The sequence below is a fragment of the Anabrus simplex genome, chromosome 5 (genome assembly GCF_040414725.1).
Source record: "Anabrus simplex isolate iqAnaSimp1 chromosome 5, ASM4041472v1, whole genome shotgun sequence".
Classification (NCBI taxonomy): domain Eukaryota; kingdom Metazoa; phylum Arthropoda; class Insecta; order Orthoptera; family Tettigoniidae; genus Anabrus; species Anabrus simplex.
The window spans coordinates 179,881,712-179,905,188 of record NC_090269.1 but is presented as its reverse complement, the minus strand read 5'-3'; the positions used below and the strand labels follow the sequence as shown (position 1 = coordinate 179,905,188).

Genomic DNA, 23,477 nt, shown 5'->3' with positions numbered 1-23,477 from the left:
CCATCTTCAGGGCTAGGGAGTTTTTTAAAAGTAACTATGATCGGTGGAAAACGGTAAATAAGAATGTAAACACACTCTGGGATGGGTTTAAAACAGTTGTTGAGGAATGTGAAAATAGGTTTGTACCTTTAAAGGTGGTAAGGAATGGTAAAGATCCACTATAACAAAAAAAGTAAGGAGACTAAGAAGGAGGTGCAGGTTGGAAAGAAATAGTGTTAGAAATGGCTGTGGAAGTAAGGAGAAATTGAAGGAACTTGAATCTAGCAAAGAAGTCAGCTAAGGATAACATGATGGCAAGCGTAATTGGCGATCATACAAATTTCAGTGAAAAATGGAAGCGTATGTATAGGTATTTTAAGGTAGAAACAGGTTCCAAGAAGGACATTCCAGGAATCATTAATGAACAAGGGGAGTGTGTATGCGAGGATCTTCAAAAGGCAGAAGTATTCAGTCAGCAGTATGTAAAGATTGTTGGTTACAAGGATAATGTCGAGATAGAGGAGGAGACTAAGGCCAAAGAAGTAATAAAATTTACATATGATAACAATGACATTTGCAATAAGATACAAAAGTTGAAAACTAGAAAAGCGGCTGGAATTGATCAGATTTCTGGGGATATACTAAAGACAATGGGTTGGGGTATAGTACCATATCTGAAGTACTTATTTGATTATTGTTTGGTCGGAGGAGCTATACCAAAAGGAATGGAGAGTTGCTATAGTAGCCCCTGTGTATAAGGGAAAGGGTGATAGACATAAAGCTGAAAATTACAGGCCAGTAAGTTTGACATGCATTGTATATAAGCTCTGGGAAGGCATCCTTTCTGATTATATTAGACATGTTTGTGAAATTAATAACTGGTTTGATAGAAGGCAATTCGGTTTTAGGAAAGGTTATTCCACTGAAGCTCAACTTGTAGGATTCCAGCAAGATATATAGCAGATATCTTGGATTCTGGAGGTCAAATGGACTGTATCGCGATTGACCTGTCTAAAGCATTTGATAGGGTGGATCATGGGAGACTACTGGCAAAAATGAGTGCAATTGGACTAGACAAAAGAGTGACTGAATGGGTTGCTATATTTCTAGAAAATAGATCTCAGAGAATTAGAGTAGGTGAAGCTTTATCTGACCCTGTAATAATTAAGAGGGGAATTCCTCAAGGCAGTATTATCGGACCTTTATGTTTTCTTATATATATAAATGATATGAGTAAAGGAGTGGAATCGGAGGTAAGGCTTTTTGCGGATGATGTTATTCTCTATAGAGTGATAAGTTACAAGATTGTGAGCAACTGCAGCGTGACCTCGAAAATGTTGTGAGATGGACAGCAGGCAATGGTATGATGATAAACGGGGTTAAAAGTCAGGTTGTGAGTTTCACAAATAGGAAAAGTCCTCTCAGTTTTAATTACTGCGTTGATGGGGTAAAAGTTCCTTTTGGGGATCATTGTAAGTATCTAGGTGTTAATATAAGGAAAGATCTTCATTGGGATAATCACAAAAATGGGATTGTAAAGAAAGGGTACAGATCTCTGCACATGGTTATGAGGGTGTTTAGGGGTTGTAGTAAGGATATAAAGGAGAGGGCATATAAGTCTCTGGTAAGACCCCAACTACAGTATGGTTCCAGTGTATGGGACCCTCACCAGGATTACTTGATTCAAGAACAGGAAAAAATCCAAAGAAAAGCACCTCGATTTGTTCTGGGTGATTTCCAACAAAAGAGTAGTGTTACAAAAATGTTGCAAAATTTGGGCTGGGAAGACTTGTGAGAAAGGAGACGAGCTGCTTGACTAAGTAGTATGTTCTGAGCTGTCAGTGGAGAGATTGCGTGGAATGAGATTAGTAGACGAATAAGTTTGAGTGGTGTCTTTAAAAGCAGGAAAAATATGAAGATAAAGTTGGAATTCAAGAGGACAAATTGGGGTAAATATTTGTTTACAGGAACGGGAGTTATTTCTGCTAGACCCAATATTTCCCCTGTAAACAATCATCATCATCATCATCATCATCATCATCATAGCATCTGCCATGAAAGGCAGTTCATGAGAGAGGGAGAAAGGTGGCGCTCTCATTTTTAGATCTGGTTTCTTTTACGTCTATCACTCAAGATGGGTCCCTCAATAGTGTTGATGTCCATCCTTCTGATGAAGCTGAGAAACGAACTTGTCAGGGGCTGAGAAGAAAGGGATGTGGAAGAACTGTAAATGAAGAAGGAACTTATCTTATTGGAGACAGCAGTATATAAAAACATGGAGATTGTCTTTGTCCTTCTGTTTTTTTCAGTTTGATCTTGTCTCCTGTGTATGTTGTCCCTTTTGTTTCACACTGACCTGTGCCTGTCATTATTACATAATGTGCTCTTTTTCATGTTCCTATTTTGTTCCTATTGACTGACTGAACTGACTGGTGGTGGTGGTGGTGGTGGTGGTGGTGGTGGTGGTGGTGGTGGTGAATTTTGTTTTAAGAGGAAGTACAACTAGGTAATCATCCTCTCTGAGCAAATTAAGTGGAAAAGAAATTTAAAATAAAACAAAATTATTTATTCCACAAAGGAATATCGTAACGAAGTATAAAATAAAACAAAAAATTATTAAATTAAGCTGAAAAATCCCTAACGATTCAAAAGGGAATGTGCGTTCCCTGAGTAACAGCACACTTGCAATTTACATACCCTTGATTAATCCACTGTCACACACAAAGTGGATGACGAGATCAGCAGTAGTTGCCTCATCAGCTAATATGCGTTAGAGAGTTTCCTGCAGACCAACGCTCCATCTTAGGCTTTAGAGATTGGCGCACTCTATAAGGATGTGGGCCAAGGTGAAGCCGGCACCAGAAGAACACACTGCGGGTGGCCAAGAGTGCGTAGATCGTCCATGACCTATCCTCAGCCTACACAATACCACGGCCCCTCTCTGTGAAGGCCGGAAAGAGAACCGCCACACGGTAGTGTCTTCTTAATTTTCTCAGCTTGTTCGGTGTTTGGATAGCTAGCCACTCTTATTCCCAGGACACAAGATTGTTCGACGTAGCTGAGAACAAATATCTTTAGCAGGTACATTCGTAGGTCTTGGAGGTGAAAGTACTGCAACCTTTGCAGCTTCATCCGCAAGTTTGTTTCCCGCAATCCCAATGTGGCTTGGAAGCCATGCGAAAGTGATTCTGGTACCAGCATTAATTAACCTGACTAGAAGGTCGTGAATCTGCAGCACCAGTGGATGTTGCGAGAAACAGGTTTCAATAGAGTGCAGAGAACTTAATGAGTTGGTATACATGAGAAAATGGTTTTTCTCGTCACCCAGTGCATACTGCAGAGCTTCTAAGATGGCGCAAAGCTCCGCAGTATACACGCTACATACACTAGGAAGCAAAATCTTCAAGCTTATATCATCGGTGACGAAAGATCAACCAACATTTTTTCAGATCTTGGAACCATCTGTGAAGATAAATCTCGTGATCGGATACTGGTGAACGAAGTCCTGGAAATATCTCCAATAAATGGAGGAATCCGTGTTCACCTTAGGTCCACAGAGTAGATCTAGCCATATATCCAGTCACGGAACCACGGAGGTACCTCGCTAAAAGTCCATTCAAGACAACCACCGATATCTATATTTAACTCATGACACAAGCTATCAATTCAAAACCCGACCGGCCGGGTGGCATTCAGCCTGTCTTGGTACCTCTGGTGGTACTGGGTACTAAAGATGTACTGATAGCTTTGATGTAGTGACATTTCACGAATTTTGGCAGCGTACGTGAGGAGTAACTGCTGCCTCCTTATCTGTAAAGATGGAACTCCTGGTTCAGCGAGTAGGCTGGGAATGGGGCTAGAATGGAAAACTTCCATTGCCAGCCTAACTCCATTATGGTGAGCACTGTCTAAAAGGCTCAGCATAGATCTTGATGCTGAGCCATACACTGCACTACCAACTGACTGACTGACTGAATAGCAAAAAAGTGAACATGATAGCAATTTACTATACATATTAAGTTATTACTGAATCATATTGATTTTTGCAACAACAACAAAATCGTTATGGTCAAAAATAATAATGCCTGCTAACACTCTACGAAACTGCTATGGCTGCTGTGACCTGCATATAGGTTTTGGGTTTACCCGGAAAACAATGAAATAATCCTGTTCTTATTGATCTTCTGTAATTCACATTAATATTTTCACGATTCTAAGAAAAGAGAACTGATAAAGTTAAACAGACTCTTTGACCTCCAAATAACAAATATGTACGACAATTGTGTTGCACAGATTAATGCAGAGAACATTACATATGTAACAGAAGGAATAGTTGAGGACATCCAGAATAAAACAGTATGTTAGTAGTAAACTATAAATCACTATTTGTAACTGGTATGATTTACAGCGTTCAATGTATAACCTAAACCTAGTCTCAGAAAAGTACTCAATGGAAATATCCCCTGAGAAATCTAAGATAATGGCTTTCTGTGGCAAATCCAGGAAGAAGCAAGATCTGCTTAAATAACATTTCGGAAAGAGTAAATTATTTTAAATACCTCAGCTACAAACGGTCTTTCTTTGAAGAATTGGACATACCCGAGAAAATCTCCAAATTCAACAGATGTCTAGGAATCATCAATTAAATTTTTAGACCTTCATTAATTCAAAAACACACTCGTACAAGAATCTACAAAACCTTGGTAAGACCTGTACTTTGCTATGGAAGTGAAGCGTGGACCCTGAGGAAATGCGATGAGAGAAGAATAACTACAGCTGAAATGAAATACATGTGGCGAACAGCAGGAGTCACTAAGTGGGAACACAAAAGAAATAGAGATGTGCTGAATGTCCTTAAAAGCAGACCTGTATTGGAATACATCTATGAATACCAGAGAAATTGGCTAGAACACCTAAACAGGATGGACAGAAGCAGGATCCCCAAAGCAGTCAAACTACTGCCCCGGTGGGAAGAGATCGCTTGGACACCCCAGGAAGAGATGGCGTGAAAATGCAAATCTTTTGTATAGACCGTAACAGTTCTTCTATAGGAGTAATACATGAAAGGATGATGATGCTGATGATGATGTCTCAAACCAGCAATTTGCTGAACACCAAATTCTGTTATCAAAAAAGAATATTAGTTCCATGATATTAACCAACAGAGCAAAAGTACAACCAAATTCTACTGGAAGGCCATATCAATCAATTAATTACTAACAATCACTACTGATCTGCATTTAGGGCAGTCGCCCAGGTGGCAGATTCCATATCTGTTGTATTCCTAGCCTTTTCTTAAATGATAAATCCTGGGCAGTGTGATGGTTTTTCCATCTATTGCCAGAGGAACAAGATCGTATGTTGCATAATTGTCCTAATGCTTGCGTTAATTTATAAGAACTAGATCCAATTTCTTTTGAAACATGGAGGTAGATATGCCCCATTAAAATAACTGTGCTCAGTTCCTCTCTCACAAACAACAGGGTTAAAATAACTTGACTCTAAATAGTGTATTTTGTGTATAAGATCAACATAACCTTTATCAAGAGAAGACCTTCTTGAAAGAACTTCTACAGTATTAACTTGTTCAGCAAGTCAATCTGTATATTAATGCAAATAGAGCAATAACTATTGAAGGTACCAGATAAAATTATTATAATACTATAAAATTTTGGATTCCATTATTCATATTGAGAAGCTATAATAAGCAAGGAATATTACATTATCATGTGAGAAGGATAACAACGTGATCTGACAACATGAACGAGTTTGATAAAAATGTAAAAGCAATACAAAAGGAATACAAAATAACCTAGATTAATTAAATAAATGAGAAATTTTAAAAATGAAATAAAGGAAGCCAGGTTGTATAATTTATGTCTGAAATTGTAACCCCTTCAGATTCAAGTCTTCCCAACCCCTTATCAGACTGCTGAACGAATTTGAAAGAGTATGAAGCTCCCCCTCATCAGAAAACAAGCAAACATTTACTACACTCTTTCAGAATCCACTTGACACAAAAGGCGTAGTCTGATAAGAAACTAATAAATCAGGATTAACACGGTTGTCAATTTATTTCACTCGAAGCAATGGACATGAAAGACAGTGGGAAGGAGTGTGAAGATTTACCTTGATCCTGATATTCCCAGTGTTGAGAAAGTGAAACACCAAATCACCGGTCACAAATTCACACACAGTTATGGAGAAGTGTTTTTTATATACAGACACACACAGACATGACTGGATTAGTAGGCAATTTTATTTGCTGTTGAACATCATCTCCTGCTGTATTTACAAACATAATGGGATAACCCACCACCACCACAACAAACATGATCTAACTCATGCTAGCAGTGGTGTAGCCTTCCCTCAAAATATACAAAACAAACAAGCAGGCAATACAATACATCATTATGTTACCTCCATCATCTGCAGATTCCTCTGTTCACGTTCACGGCGCACTGCCTCCTGCCGTTCACATCGTTCCTGTTCTTTCTGCAGCCTATCGGAAAAACAAGAAAATACATATGATTTTAAGTACTGCAAGGGAGCATATACAGGATGTAACAGAACATTTTTTTAAATTTTTTTTTTTTTCAAAAATTAGGGATGTTCTTCCTGTTATGTTAAGAAGGACGGTGCAATCGGATTGGTGGAGAAAATTATTATTTTCAAAAAAATGAGGTTAATTTAATGCAATCCAAATTGACAAACTCTCTGCAATTGCTATGCCAGAACACAAGCCATGCTGTGCTTCAGGGAAGAAAAGAAGAGGGAGGGGAAGTAGAGTGTACGATGGAGACAGAAAATAACGCTCCGTGCGTATGCACGTTTCCTTGTTCGACTCGCACAGGACTGTCCTTGTCTCTTACAGGAAATATCCACACTTCGTTCATTAAACAGACGTAACTGCATACACAGTACAAGAACACACTGTAATTAAGACACATTTGTCAGTCAAGGAATGCACCAGATCTTTTCCCCCTCTTGTCTGTTGGTTGCAGTAACGTTCTTTATTATTTAACATGCTCAAAGATACAACACTGCTGCCTCATGATTGTTTATTCCTTAACTCACAACATTGTAAATGGAATGAAATGCTGAACGAAGAGAACAATAAACTAAATGGTCTGACTACAGTAGATGTTCAAAATGCCCCCTCCTAATTCAATGTAAAGTTCACAATGATGTAGTAGTGACCTTTGGACTCTGTTCAGGATGTGTGGTGTGTCGCAAACGACCTGGAAAGCCACCTGTATTCTTGGAACAAGTTTATCTTCTCTTTCTACGGGGTTTGCATAGTAGTCGATTTGTGCAGAAAAGAACTGTACACTGCCTACTGGGGCTGGAAAGTGGCTATAAGAAACAAATGATAAACTTGTGCATTCACACCAAGCATTACCTCTGTCTTCCCCTGCCTTTCCTACTCTGATGCACAGCAACAAGCAGCAGCTGGTTCTATGGCATAGCAAACACAGCAAATTCATCAATTTGAATTGCATGCCTGGAAGTAACAAAGTAAATTCATTTTCTTGAAAAGAAAAATTTTCTCCGCTAATCCAACTGAACCATCATTCTTAACATAACACAAGGAGCATCCCTGATTTTTTTGTTGGTATAGTTCTGATACACCTTGTATGGATAGATACGAGGAACAAGAAAACAAACACAAAATAGGATTAACATAAAAGACAGGTCGGTATGTGAACAGGGAACAACAAAGAAGAATCAAGGACAAACACAAAAACACACAAAGGACAAGGACAATCTTTATATCTTCCAAATCTTTGTGTTCTCATGTTTGTCCTTGTTTCCTCTTTGTTGCTCCTTGTTTACATACTGACCTGTCTTTATGTTCATCCTATTTTGTGTTTCTTTTCTTGTTCCTCCTATCTATATATGGCATTATCACCTTAAGTTAACATTCAATTAGAAAATGGGGTGAAGTTATAGCATAAATCTCAACAAGACTCCCACTTTTGTTAGTGTATATTGGCAATCATGTTTAACATAATGCAGGAAGGCTTCTTAAATATGCCAGTATTTAACAGCACTTTAAATTTATTCTCAACTGTTGTTAAAATGGTTGAAACTGGAAGTTTCATGTTATTAGAATTATTTTATTCATGTCTTTTAATAAATATACTTTACAAAGGAAAAATTAAAAGTATCCTCCTGAATCAATACGTCACATAGTTCCATCATTCGATAGAGTAATGGAATTCAAACATGTTTTGACTCGTTTGAGCCATCTTCAGTGAAATAAGGCGGGGTGGGGGGGTTTAAAGAAAATTTACATAATAGAACCTAAAAATCTGCCAAAAAATAATTAAGGAACAAATGGAAAAAAGGCAAAAGAGACATGACGGAAATAAAAACAGCATTTACATCATCAGATGGAGCAATAAAGAATTCAGTGCTACAAAATTCAGTGAAAACAATGTTAATAAAACACATAATTAAATCAAAAAGGTGTGTTAAACCTGAGAAGAAAAGAAATTAAAAACAAATGTTACAGATGGAAACGAACAATAAGTGTACATAGTGAGGTTGCGGATCTCTTAGTCTAACAAGTTTTCAGTTTTATAACAATTTAAAGCAGGATGAAATCACTGTGTCAAATAAACACCATCACCACGAATGGCTATGAGGGGAGTGAAAAAGTTTGAGAAATCAAGCCTGAGAGGAGACAACGTGCAATATCTTGTAATTTTAATATACGTTACTATGAAAAACAAAATTTAATATACTTCAGCAAGAATTAAGAATAGGAAAGGAGCTAACAAGCGTCAAATTAAGACATGTAGAGAGATACAGATGTGGGGATTATCCTTGTCCTTGTGCATCTTTATGATCGTCTTTGTCTCAACTTTCTACTGATCCTCTTTTCACAAAAACCTGTTGTCATGATTATTCTATTATACTGTTGTTATTATTAAAGCAACTTCATTGTGGTGAAGTTAGGGCTCCTGGCTCTCTCTCATACTTAACCACATCAGGTATATAAATGAGCTCCTAATTTACAATATAAATTGTACAATGTAATCATTTCAAAATTTTACAATTTAATACACAATAACACTATAAAAACTGACATGACCTAACTTAAACATATTTAAATTTCTACAACCTAAAGTATAAATTAAAATTACATTCTATATATTCACTCATGTTCATGCATCCCATTCACACACAAGAAAGCCTGGACGACATCGGCAGAGGGTTTTAAACTTCATCGTAGATTTAGAATTCCTAACGTCATTGGAGAGTTCATTCCACCAGCTCATGGCGGTGACTGTGGACGATTTGCTGGAAGTTGTGGTCAGATGTACAGGAGTTTCTAGCAAACAGCCTGACCAGGTTCTAGCATACAACCTGATCAGATATTAAACAGGTGTACGGAACTAAGGCAGTGAAATCTGGAGGACAAGTAAAGAGGAGCTTTTTCAGAAAGCACTTGATACACCAAAGTAGTCGCAAGGAGTCTAAATTTGTCTTTCAGTCGTAACCAGGATAACTGTCTATAGAAAGGGGATAAGTAGGCATATAGACATATATCGAATGTATACCTGATGCAGTTACCCGGGTGGGTATAAAAATTAAGTGTTTTAAATTACAGCTTTGAAGAATATGCAGTAGTTGTGAAGTTGACGGAAGGTTCTCTTCAGTGAAATCTATGTTAAAATCACCACAAAGAATTACTTCTGCGCTGCTATTCCTACCGAAAAAGGACTTGATCTAATTTTCCTAAGAAAATCTCAACATTAGCATCTGGTGAACGGTACACGGTTAACAGAATTACTCTTTTATCATATGGAAGCTTAAATTCCACTGAAGTTAGTTAAATTCTAATTCAGAATTTTGCTCTTCAAGATCCTTCCTTTCTTTACATTCAATTCCTGACTTAGCAAAAACCCAACTGTAGCTACTTGCCAGATAATAACGTTTGATATGAATTAATTCAAGTTCATGATTATTATACCAATGTTCATCCAAACAGATAAACATAACATCCTGTATTGAATTTAAAATTACTTGTAATTCTAAAATTTTATTTTTAAGACACAATGTTCTGATGAAATATTTTGAACTACCTATTCCCACCCTCCAAGTCATTATTTAATTCTGGACCCACATTCTGGATTGAAATGTTATCGGGTCCAGAATTTAACACGTTTCCTGGACTGGGTAGTTCTAGGACAGTATTTTTCTATTCTTTACTTGTAATGATGTTACTTATTAACTTGCTTACCAGACCAAGCAGCAGTGTGTGCCGTTACATTATCTTGCACGAAGTAACCATTGCTCCTTCTTCTTCTGTCTATTCTTGAAAGAATGGCCTGAGAATGAGGTCTATATTTAGGTCAGCATTTATCGTTTTGTGGAAAATAATAATAATGTTATATTTTTTTCACCCCATTAACTACTTTTTTCAGTTTTCGGAGATATCGGGGTGCCAGAATTTTGTCTCGCAGGAGTTCTTTTACGTGTCGGTAAATCTAGGGCTGACGTATTTGAGCACCTTCAAATACCAGCAGACTGAGCCAGGATCAAACCTGCAAAGTTAGGGTCAGAAGGCCAGCACCTACACCATCTGAGCAACTCAACCCAGCATTTCATGGAAAAATAAAGGCCCTATAAATCTCAGAGCACTTATTGCACACCAAACTTCTAATTTTACATCATGAACTGGACAGATGTGCAGCTGATGGAGATTTTCTGCACTCCAGTAGCGATTTGTTTTAAATATTTATATAATTGGCCCACCACCTCCAAACATGATGGTTTAATTACCACTTTAGTAGAAGCAGAAATGGAAGTTAACAAATTACCCTTAGATAAACAGGAAAAGATAAAATACGTTTTGAAAAACAAACTTATCTTACCGTAAACAAGTATTTAATCATAACACAGACTAATCCATTAATAAGAAAGTTAAAAACCTAAAAGAAAAATTAAAGGTTAATGACCTAAGAACAACTAAATCTGATAAAGGGAATGCAATAGTAATCATGGAGAGGAAAGATTATATTAATAAAACACATTTGTATTTTGCGGAAAACAAATTTGACGTAATCAAGAAGAATCCCAAAAAGAATTAAAATCAATAGTCAATAATAGTACTTTCCTTTTCAATTAATTTGAAAATAAAAACTCATTGTCATGAACCCTAGGTTACTCGTAGCCAGTGGCGTACGCTGGTATCAAGACGTGGGCTACCACTATAGACTTAGATTACCCATTTTCGATAGTTGGTTTAGGGAACATCAAGCCTTAAGCGTTTTGAGCTGTAACCAATAGCCAACGGAGAAGCCTGCTGTGTTGTCAAGGCTGCTTCACAAGCTACTGCCCTGGCCTCTGCCACTGCCAATACTCAACACCTGATCAATCGTGTTTGTAACCTAAGGTTTAGCAAATTGCAGTCCCGCTTTCAGACTAAATGGATAGAATGCCTGCCTTTGGTCCGACGGCCCCGGATCAATTTTCAGAATCAACCCCTCATACTCTTAATTTCCCTGGCTTGGGGTCTGGATGTTTATGACGTCTTCGCCATTCATTTTATCCCTATTAGGTTACCACCAAGCCTATACAGATGCCATGCACCATTATTATTATTATTATTATTATTATTATTATTACCGTAACATCATCACCATATTCGTTAAATAAAATGTTGAATTTTACAGCGGTCATGCCCATCGTTCACTGGTTAATAAACTTCCTCGGATGATCAGTGGTGGTGTCTGACCCATGATCATAGGTTCAATTCCAACCAACAAAAGAGAACACTAAACCTGAAAGATTGCAATTCATTTTAGCAGATCTACCTATAAAAATAAAACTATATTACTCCTATAACAGAAGGCCTGCAGAGTCCACCTACAAGGATGTAGGAGTAAGCGGGAGTGAAATACCAGCACTCCATTATCTATATAATTAAGTCAGAAGGATCAGGTGAGGAAGTATATACGAAGAGTAACGCATGGTTGATATTTAGCTGTGGCGATCTGATGGACCGAAGCCTAGCACACCTATCCTCTGCCAATCCATGTGCCTGTAGGCAATACAGCAGCAACCCGCGTGAGGCGTGTAGCGGGGAGTGGGATGAGAGCCTGGGCTACAATATCAGTCTCCGAAGCCTTGTTCTCAGAAATACGTGCGACGTCTTTTCTTAATTGCTTTCAAGTTTGCAAATGAAACAATGTGTCAGATGCTTATAATATAATGTGCTTTAGATTTCCATTGCTCGCGTTTGAGGTTTGGGCTTCACTTATAGCCTTGGTAGCCCTCAGTATACGCCACTACTCGTAGCGAAATCGTTACCAAAAATTCACAAGCCTATCATCCCTATACGACCTATTATCAATTTTAGGGGTAGCCCGATGTTCAAATTATCTCAATTTATTCAAGATTTCCTTAGTACACATTATCACTAGCAAGCGAACACAATGATAAAGAACTCCATAGAACCTTGGGAAAGAATAAAACATATAAAAGTACCAGAACACCACAAGATCCTTTCATTTGATGTCATCAATATGTATGCCAATATCCCGCTAAAACCACTATAAAGTTGATACAGTATAATTTAACCAAATTCATTAAATTAAGCATTAGTGAAATAGATGAGTTCATAGGCCTGTTAAAATTCTCTTTAATAATTATTTCATTTTTGAAAATAAAATCTACCAACAGACAGGTTTACGTATGGGAGCACAATCCTTTAGTATTTTGGCGAACATATATATGGACCACTTAGAACACACAAACATCATAGAGAAGATCAAAGCTATAAAATACTGGACAAATTACATCGACGATGTGCTAGCCATCATAGATTGCAGCGTGAATGAAGAAAATGAAATTTTAAAACTACTCAACAGTTTAGTCCAGAGTATTAAATTCACTATGGAAATTGAGAACAATAACTCAATTATTTAGACATAACACTATAACGTCGTAAGAACAATCAACATTTACCAGAAACCAACTTACACTGCTAACACCATTAAACAAGATTCAATACATTCTGAAGCTCAAAAAAAAAGTTGCCTATAATAGCATGTTAGAAAGAACTTTAAAAATCCCGCTCTCAAAGAAAAATTTGAAAGTAGAAATCAAAACCATCCACGGAATAGCTTTGAACAATGGATTCAGCACAAAATTTATAAATAAGCTAATCAATAAACATACTAACAAGCCCACAACTACTTTATCGAAAGAGTCAAAAACTTAAGAAAAACATGCCACATTCACATTTAACAATAATAATATACACATAATCACTGACGACCTAAGAAAACAGAACCCTAAAAATTGCTTTCAAAACCAGCAACACTAACGAAAGAATATTATTTAACTCTCACACAGTAAATACTAGCAATAAATACACAAATTCTGGAATATATAAACTGGGATATCAGAGATGCGGGTCAAGTTACGTCGGATGAACTGGTAGGAACTTCCTCATAAGATATACACAACATTGCAATGCTTTAAAATACAAACGTTTCTCTGTCGTGAGTAACCGTCGCAAAGACTATAATCACAATTACTGTATACTACAATAGATCAAGATCTAAAAATTCTACAACGTGGACAAAAACGTCCACTACTTAACATTTTATGGAATTTTTACATCAGTATGGATCAATATAAGAACCCAGCCCTCAACTTAAATGAGACAAATGAAAAAAAGAATGTAATATGGGAAACTTTTATTCTGATCATTTGTAGTAAAAAACAGGAACATAAGAACTCACAATTATTACACTCGGTTTCAGTCACCACACCCATTATTCCGCAAACTCCCATTCTCCCACAAGTCCCGCCCCATTTCCCCACTCCACTTCCTTGCAGCAACATGTCTTGCGTCTCGACCGAGGGAGCAAGTCAGTCGAGAGCTCGACTCCATAATCAGAGAACACGGGTGATACAAGCAGGCCACATAACATAAGTTAATTTTCGTTCTTCATAACTTAATCTAAATGTTGTTCCTGTTAATCACCACTTTTCAACCTTAATTTGATTTGGATTATCCACTTTACAGACTAAAATCAGATGGTTCAACTTCAATAAAGCTTACGTATATCAGCCCAGGTCGGAATACAAAATCTAAGCCAACAGTGTACAGATACCAGTTGAACCACACCAAAGGACAACAAAAAGCATTGAAACAGAAAGACTTCCAGCACACGACTGTTTTTTTAAAACTTTCATCATGCTTTTAAAAGACCTTTTGAACTAACATTTCATTTTGTGTTTCCTATGTTTTTAACACGCGAGAGGTCACACCCAAGGAAATTTGCCGCACTTTTAAATATTTGTTAATAATTTCGTTGCTAGCTGCTGTAGGGCTTAGGGCTCTTGTTTCATCCCACCCCTCCCTCTCTCTCGCCTGACGTTGATTATTGTCAGTGAATTGCCTGCTGCATTCCGGAGTAGTTTAAGTTTTCTTTCACTCTCGCATCTGCCACGGCATATTGCCTTCATGCGACCCCTCGCGTAGTGCGATCTTACATGACTGCATTTCCAAGAAAGTTTCTTAAGTGAAGTTCATGGGGTTTATGGTGGATTTCAGTGAAGTGTGGTGCTGCAGTTTTATCTTGAATTGTGACCAAATCATTCATTGAAATGTACAAATGGAAACGTTGCGGCAATTTGCTCACGCGCGACCTCTCGCACTCTTTAAAAACTCTCGTAACTTTACCAGATTTTGCGACAAAATTCATTAACTTTTTTTACATTGAGGAAATATTGTTACTGGGTAATTATGTTAGTACTAGTCAAAAGGCAGTTACACCAGGTACATATTAATATTTTTATCAGAGCATTCACCGCCAAAGGAAAATAGCAGCTCATTAAAATATGAAGCGTGAACAATTTGCCTTTGCGTGACCTCTCGCGTTCTAAAACGGGTGCGACCTCTCGCATATTAATGCAATATACATGTCTTACTGAGGATGACCCAATGCCAGGTCGAAACATGTCTAGTTATGTGTGAACTTTTGTCTTAATTGGACATAAAAATATATAATATTGACTAGGAGGATTAAAAAGTTTTGTACAATTTTGTAAGAAGATCTACAGGTGTGGCGGTAATGCGTTTTATTATCATGTTTAATTTCGTACCTTTGTTGTCTCCCATATTTCATTAACGCATACCCTAGTTGTTTCTTAAGCACCTCCAGAAAGTTTCATACAATCATTTTCACACACGCACCATCATATCCACATACACAAACATTACATGCTATTATGTAACTCATAGGTTATTTTCCCAGAAAATCTCGTGCTCGCTCACGTAAGGCTTATTAGTTGTACCACGTTGCTAACAAACACTTTCTATTCATTTTCCTTGAACACAACAATGCGGCACTCCTATGTCCACATCCAACGGAGCCCGAAGTGATCATGCGCCCTGTTTAAAATAGTAGTATCCGGCAGGGATTCAGTCAGTAAAAGGCCAGTTCCTTTAAACATTTGCTTAGCCAGTGATAAAGTGATGAAGTATAAAATTTATTATAACAGAAATGATGCCAACTTTTAAAGTTGATTTACCAGTTATTCAACTGAACAGTAATAAAGAGATTAAAATTGTTCAGAAATTCAAATATCTTGGGGAAATAATAACATGGAACACAAATGAAAAAGAAGCAACAGAACACAGAACAACTAAATTTAAACAAGCACAAAGACTTACCTGGCCAACCTATAAAAAAAAAAATCTCTTGATAAACGCTAAGCTGAAACACTATAATTCTATAGTTAAACCAGAGGCAACGTATGCTGGTGAAACTTTATTCAAATTAAATGTAAAATCTACAACAGACAAATTACAGAAAACTGAGAGAAGAATTCTTAGAACAATTATTAATAAAAAACACCAAGTTGATGGACAGTGGAGATTGTTGCCTAACAACATTGTCTATCGTGAATGTGAATCAATAATATCTATAATGCGTAAAAGAAGAATTTCCTTTTTCTGTCACATATCAAGATTACCAGACACCAGGATATTGAAACAACTATTAGATTACTTTTTGAAGAATAAAATCAATAATAATTGGTTCAAAGAAGTTCAGGATGATTTGGAAGAATTGGGTATAACTCGGCAACAAATCAAAGACAGAAAAGAGAAGAGGATTTTGAAGAACAAAAGCATAAGTCTCAAACTAAAAACAGTTGAACGGAAACAATATACTATATCAGACACACAAAGGGCTTCCAGGTCGGAGAGGATGAGAAAGTTCTGGGAGAAGAAAAAGAAGAAATTAACTCAAATGTATTGATTTCAGTGCTTCAATGTGGGCGTAAAATATGTAAATAAATAATAATAGAGCGCTTTGTTGTAATAACAATCTCAGCTGTAGTTCATTTAAGAACTCCTAATCTGCAGCAGCAATCTTTATCAGACATAGCTACTTCTACATTTAACCTGTCCTTCACACTGGCTGATTACTTTTTTGCACACGTTCTCTACCGATTCTTCCGGAATACCAAGTAGCACTAAACAGTTCTGCCAGCTGTACTCTTCAGTTTCGTCAAGTAGTTCAGCCTGTTGCTCAAGGCGCTGTTCATATACTCTTGCTTGCTTGTTGTTTTAAGGGGCCTAACATCGAAGGTCATCGGCCCGTTCATATACTCTAGTTTATGTGTTGTCTTTCAGCTCGGTAGACACCCTTTCCTGGAACTGGGAGAACTCAGCTGTTAGCTGCTGTACCTCATCTGTATGGCTGGTGCAGCTTGTGATGTGTTCCAAACGGCCTTGAAAATCTTTCGTAACATCCTCAAAAGAGGCTACACGATGATTAGTTCTTTAGCAGATGTACGAGAAATGCTTCAGGTCAACAACAGATAAGTTACACTACTGTCATGAATGCCATTTGTTCGCTGTTAATCTTACTATTTAATGATATTTACTGGAGAGACGTTTCACACAACAGCAGCAGTTGCCACCATGTTCACATGTGTTCCTTTTCATGTATCTTTCTCTCTCTCTCTCTATATATATATATACATATATATGTCTTGATTTGGCATGTGCTTATTCCTTTCTGTTACTCATTTATCCTGTTCATATCCTTTTCTCCTTTTGTGCCTATCCTGAATTCCTAGTCTTTTACCACCTGTATTCACATTTATCTTATGTCTCTTCCCTTACCTGACTTGTTCCTTCTGACGGGCAGCCTCTTCCTTCGCAATTCGCTTTGCCTCTTTTGCTGCCATAGCAGCTTTCTCACGCTCCATCTGTAGATGCATTTTCTGCTCATGAGCAAGTCGCGATCCACCTCCCAACCTAGTAAGAGGGAAAGTCATTTAGGTAATACAAGTTTTGCACTATGTTCTAAAGAATCTACATTATGGAAGTGAGATGAAGGACAATAATTACATCAATGGATTTACAAACTGGAAAATGTTCATCAGCAACCCTAGTCAAATGAAACTTTGAGGATGCTTAAATGTATTATTTTCATTCATTAAATTAATTATCTTTTATTTCCGTCTCAGTAACATCTCAGAATTTCCCTAACAACCCAATAACATGGCACATCACATAACACAATGTATGTTTCAACTGAATTTCTTCTGAATTTTCCAGTTAAAAGTAATGTTATTTGTTCAGGTGGTGGTGGTGATTATTGCTTTAAGAGGAAGTACAACTTGGCAACCATCCTCTATACAACACTAATCAGAAAGAAAAAATGGAAGGGGTCCGACACTTCAAAAAATGAAGGTATCGGTCAAAAGAATACAAGGGCCACGGAGGGCGTGAAAATGAAAGATTCCATAGCCCTCGCAAACCTAATAGCGTCGGGGTTGGAAAAGAACAAGAGTTGACCAAGAGAGGTCGGATAGGATAGATGAAAGTGAGGAGCCTGGCACAAGTAAGTGGAAGCAATGCCAGGACTCAGCTTAGGGCCCCGTGGTCGCCAACCCAGTGGTTTTTTTTTGTTTTTTTTGTTTTTTTGCTATTGGCTTTATGTCGCACCGACACAGATAGGTCTTATTGCGACGATGGAACAGGAAAGGGCTAGAACTGGGAAGGAAGCGGCCGTGGCCTTAATTAAGGTACAGCCCCAGCATTTGCGTGGTGTGAAAATGGGAAACCACGGAAAACCATCTTCACGGCTGCCGACAGTGGGGTTCGAACCCACTATCTCCCGAATACTGGATACTGGCCACACTCAAGCGACTGCAGCTATCGAGCTCGGTTAACCCAGTCCCTTCCTGACTAATATCCATAACAGAGAGACACACACATTTTAAATTTCATGTCTGCTTTTGTCTCCTCTTTCTATCTCTCTTCTCTTCACCCGCTAACCTGACATTATGTTTATCCTATTATGTGTTTCTTTACATATTCTTTTCTTTCTATTTGCCTTTACTGGTAAGAACTAGTGTTTACAGTACACTATGCCTTCTGTTAGGGGCTAGAACAAACTTTTTACTTTCATTTACCTGGCTCATCTCTAGTGTGACAATATAAAAGTAAATGAGGTATTAGCGATGCTATTAATACTATTCGTTATGCAAACAGTCCCTATTATGAAGAGTGTGAAAATGATGCTCATAGGGTTGGTTAGTGTGTGTACTTTAAAGGGCTTTATAATCCTCCATTTACGTTATGTGAGATATCTCATCTTCTTACCTAGTTTAGTGTTTCTGCTTATTAATAATATTTATACTCTCCCAGTATTATTACTATGACCGGCTCCACACATTAACCTTACATTACTGTCTCTCTACCTCCCCTTCTTCTGATGTCACGTCATCACGTGATCGGCATTCTGTGCCTCACGATCCGGGCCTGACAATATAAGCCTGCATCGTTTTACCATGGGCAGTTCTTGGTTGACAAGGTGCTCAAATGGCTTCAATGAGTGAGCAGGTTCTCCACAGCATCCTGTTGATATCAATATCAAGTGAGCTTAAGAAGTTAAGAGAGAGACGAAAATAGAACTTTTTAATTATTATTATTATTATTATTATTATTATTATTATTATTATTATTATCATCATCATCATATTCTTCCACCAACATTACAACGATCAGTAGAGCATTTGGTCTGTTCATGAATACTAGCAAGACCAAGCTGATTATATTTTCAAAAACACCTAAGCAGGCCCCCCTGCACATCAACAACACAGTTGTTCTGCAAGTGTTATCCTTCAAATATATTGGGACGATAGTGAATGAGCAATGTGATCCCAAGAAAGAAATACCCAGGAACAGGCAAGCCAAACATTTGTTCAACAGCATGAGGGCCCTATTCACCAGTAGAGATCTCAACCTTCAGCTCCGAGTTCGAATGTTGCGATGCTATGTTTTCCCTGGTATCGGAGGCTGGACGCTCAACCATTTGGTGAAGAGGCGGAGTGAAGCTTTCAAAATTTACTTCTACAGAAGAATGTTTCAAATATCCTGGATAGAAAATAAAGCTAATGAGGAAGTTCCCAACTTGTTAAATAAGAAAAATAAGCTTTTAACAGCCATCAAGGTGTGAAAGCTCAAGTACATCGCACACATCATGAGAGGTGAACGATATGAACTTTTCCAACTCATCATCGAGGGGTGGGGAGACAGAGAAATTCCTGGCTTAAAGACTTTCACCACTGGTGTCGAACTTACATTGAAATCTCTTGAGCTGCTGTTTCATGAGTAATCATAATTAACTGCACTGCCAATCTTCATAGGGAGATGGCATCCTAAGAAGAATTCTTTCACCACTTTCTTTCCATTAATGATTGTCTATTTTTAACCATCCTGATTCCAGACCTATTGTTGCAAGAAAGGAGGCTTGAGAAAAAAAGGTGTTGTGTCTTGCACTTTGCAACTTGCCATCACGGTGTTGAGTATTATGGAAGATTATGTTTAAATAAGTGAATCACATCATTTTTGATCACACTGAGTTCTAGGAGCAAATGTGGGCTAGTTTCCATTTCTACTTTCGTTGCTCTACCAATCATCATCATCATCATCATCATCTTCACCACTACCACCACCACCACCACCACCACCACCACCATCATCCCTCTTGAGTTCTCAATATCCCTGTGAGTAGGCATTCTATTTACGTAAATTATTTCATGATAAAACATTGTAAAATTGAGGGGAGACTTATGTCAGTTTATCTCAGGATTGGGATCTCTAAACTTTCTTGTTAATATCTGCTCAAATTATAATCTCATGTTAATGGAACCTGTCAAATAATAATCTTATGATGTTCTTGTATTATGAGGGTTGCATACTTAATTAATAATTAATGTCCTCCGTAGGGATATTCCATCCCTTTCATTGATTGTATTATGAAATTATTTATTTTCCAAGTTTCATAAAATTATCCATTTTGTTGCTGTGGATCAGCAAATTAGATTGTAAGCAGCTTTGCTTTACCAAAGATTGTAAACTAGTAATACCATACACACTTTCTACTGAATTGTTATTGAAGAAATTGATGTTAAATACTTGAAATAGCCCGCTGTTAAAAAGAAGTCACTGTGTGGCTGATGTTAGGTAATTGTCGAAATAATTAAAAATTTTGCCATTGATGATATAGGCTTCTATAATTTATAAATATATAATTTATAATGTCCAATAATGGACCAACTATATTGATATTATAAATTAACTCATTCGGGACAAATATTTCAGGTTCTGTATGGGAATCAACATCTATATGATAGTTAATATCTACGTTGCAATCGGTAGATGAATTCTTTTAATGTATATAATAAACATGTAAACATGTATGGCTTGCAGGGTGTCGCTACCGGCATGCTAGCCGGCCAGTGTCTTGGAAAAAGTGCGGTATCCAACTGATGAGCCCATGCCGCACTCTGGGCGAAACACCGGTAACTTTTGATGATTGAGTTTCCTGAATTTTATTTCTAGCTATCTCAATCGGAAGCCATATTTTGGTCATGCTAGCCCGGGAGGGAAATATAGCAAGTGGAGATGCAATTCTCCCCTAGTACGTCGGCACTGCATTGTGCTTATCACATGTATGGCTTGCAGTGGTGTCGCTACCGGCGTGCTAGCCGGCCAGTGTCTTGGGAAAAGTGCGGTATCCAACTGATAAGCCCATGCCGCACTCTGGGCGAAACACTGGTAACTTTTGACGATTGAGTTTCCTGAATTTTCTTTCTATTTATTGTTAATGTTCTTGTTAATATTTACTAGCAGTTTCCCGCTGGCTCCACCCGCAATGTACAAAGTATGGTGTTGTTCGTTACTATCCACACGGATGTGCTTGCAAAGTTTCGAGTTAATGAAACAAAGCACATGATCTGCTGAGGTAATAGAATGTAATATTATGTCAACAAAACACTTGAAAATACATCACGCAAAGAAATTGAATTAAATGTTCCTTGGAACAACACTACGCGCCGAACTGTTAAAAAATCCTTCAAAGATCTTCGTCACAGAAACAAATGTACTAATAACTTTTTTCAGAATCTACCAATTTAAGTAGTTATTGCCTCAAAAGAAAGCACTTGATCCACTGAGTGTTTTAGACTAAAACGAACTGTGTTCCTTAATTAGAACGAAAGATACGATTGCTTCAATGAGAAAAAAAATGTTGACGAAATGAGACGTCAAATTGAATGTGCACTCACAACTTTCCTCAGAATCAACCAATTTGAATAATTAAGAGCTGAAATGAAAGAGGTTGATCCACTGAGTGTTCTTAGGCCAAAACAAACTCCGTACCTCAATTAGATCCAAAGATATGATTGCTTCGAAGAGACAAAAAATTGAAAAATCAAATAATTTGAGGAAGGCGGAAGTTAAATGTTTTATAGTACCTGATGACAAATCTGTGCATGAATACCTTTCAGTTAAAAAAAGAATGAAGGAAATCGACTGGATAGAATGGCCGGACTGACTGACTTTAGTTTTCATAAAAAAATTTAATATATAGATTATCTGCTAGTTACTTCAAAAATATATTTATTATTAAGCATGTTTCAATTTGCATGTTCTTCTTCTTATTATTATTATCTTATTTTCTTTTGATGCTTACTCCATAGATATAACCTCTGAGAAGGCTCTCATCAAAATTATATTCCACTGTGCCTCTGTAAAAACAACTGTTAAAATGAAATGTTTTGCAATTGTATGAAAGGGTGTATAATTTGATTATTATACATGAACCGTCTTACTAATAAAAGGTCCTTTTAACTCTTGTTTAGTTATACAGTGAATAAACCCTGTATAAGCGTTTTACACTTTACTTACTAATAAACAAGGTATACGCATTGTATTACTATATACAGCACGTATACACTCGTTCCAAGGCGTAGGAATCTCTTCCTGCAGTTCACCGACGTATTTCGCACATTCGCCGCCTTTATGATCGCTTCTGCTGGTTATCTACGAGCAAAACTTTCCAGAAAGTCGCACAGTAGCACGGCATATCGAAAAGGCAGTGGCAACACTGAGACAGCTGGAAATTGGCTTATACTGATATCAACATTTCTACAGCTTGCTTGTGTAATGAACGCCAAAAAAAGAAATGGAAAAGTGTAAGAAAAGATCAATAGCTCTTAACCGGGATAGTACGTAAAACGTAAGCAATTGTAATTGAAACGGCGAGTTGAAAAGGGTACACATTCCAAAAGCCTTACTTTTCAGGAGAAAGGAAAACCTGTTTTGTAGTTAAACGAAAGGTTTGATCAAAAAAGTTTCTATTAGGCATTTATACATCATATTTCTGCGCATTCAACTACAAAGTATGGAAATCATGTTACGTACGGTTTTCAAGTTATACAATTTTTTATGTCAAGGAATATGTCCCTTTTTATACTCAAATTTGAGAAAGATCTAACATCTTTGTAGACGCAGATAATGTATAATAAACTCGCAATTTCAAAAGTCTATTAGGCAGTAACACATTATTACACAAACATACGCCCAACTATCATTTCTTTTATAACTTAGTTATTCATTGTCATTCCGTGAGACAGCTGGAAATTGACTTATATTGATATCAACATTTCTTCAGCTTGCTTGTGTAATGAACGCCAAAAAAGAAATGGAAAAGCTAAGAAAAGATCAAAAGCTCCTAACTGGGGTAGTACGGAAAACGTAAGCAATTGTAATTGAATCGGAGAGTTGAAAAGGGTACACATTCCAAAATCCTCACTTTTCAGAAGAAAGGAAAAACTGTTTTGTAGCATAAAAGAAAGGTTTGATCAAAAAAGTTTCTATTAGGCATTTATACATATTTCTGCGTATTCAACTACAAAGTATGGAAATCATATTATGTGTGGTTTGCAAGTTATGCCATTTTTTTCTCGAAGAATATGTCCCATTTTATAGGTACTCAAATTTGAGAAAGATCTTTGTAGGGGCAGATAATGTATAATAAACTCGCAATATCAAAAGTCTATTAAGCAGTAACACATTACTACACAAAAATACACCCAGTTATTCAAAGTGTTTTACTTTACGAAGATGTCTAGCCTCCATAACCTCTGAATGCTGTATGCCT

At 37.2% G+C, this 23,477-nt stretch overlaps 1 protein-coding gene across 11 annotated transcripts in view; it reads right to left on the bottom strand.

The window, feature by feature from the left end:
* tou (toutatis) overlaps nt 1-23,477 on the bottom strand; it is a 1,002,029-nt gene that overhangs the window by 315,587 nt on the left and 662,965 nt on the right. For 9 of the 11 annotated variants that reach the window (XM_067147191.2, XM_067147194.2, XM_067147190.2 and 6 more), the window contains 2 exons: nt 17,144-17,278; nt 6,400-6,481 (listed from right to left, as the gene is read on the bottom strand). In XM_067147191.2, coding sequence (XP_067003292.2) covers nt 6,400-6,481; nt 17,144-17,278 — 217 coding nt within the window. The remainder of the gene's footprint in view (nt 1-6,399; nt 6,482-17,143; nt 17,279-23,477) is intronic. The other 2 variants (XM_067147199.2, XM_067147200.2) reach the window with 1 other exon arrangement.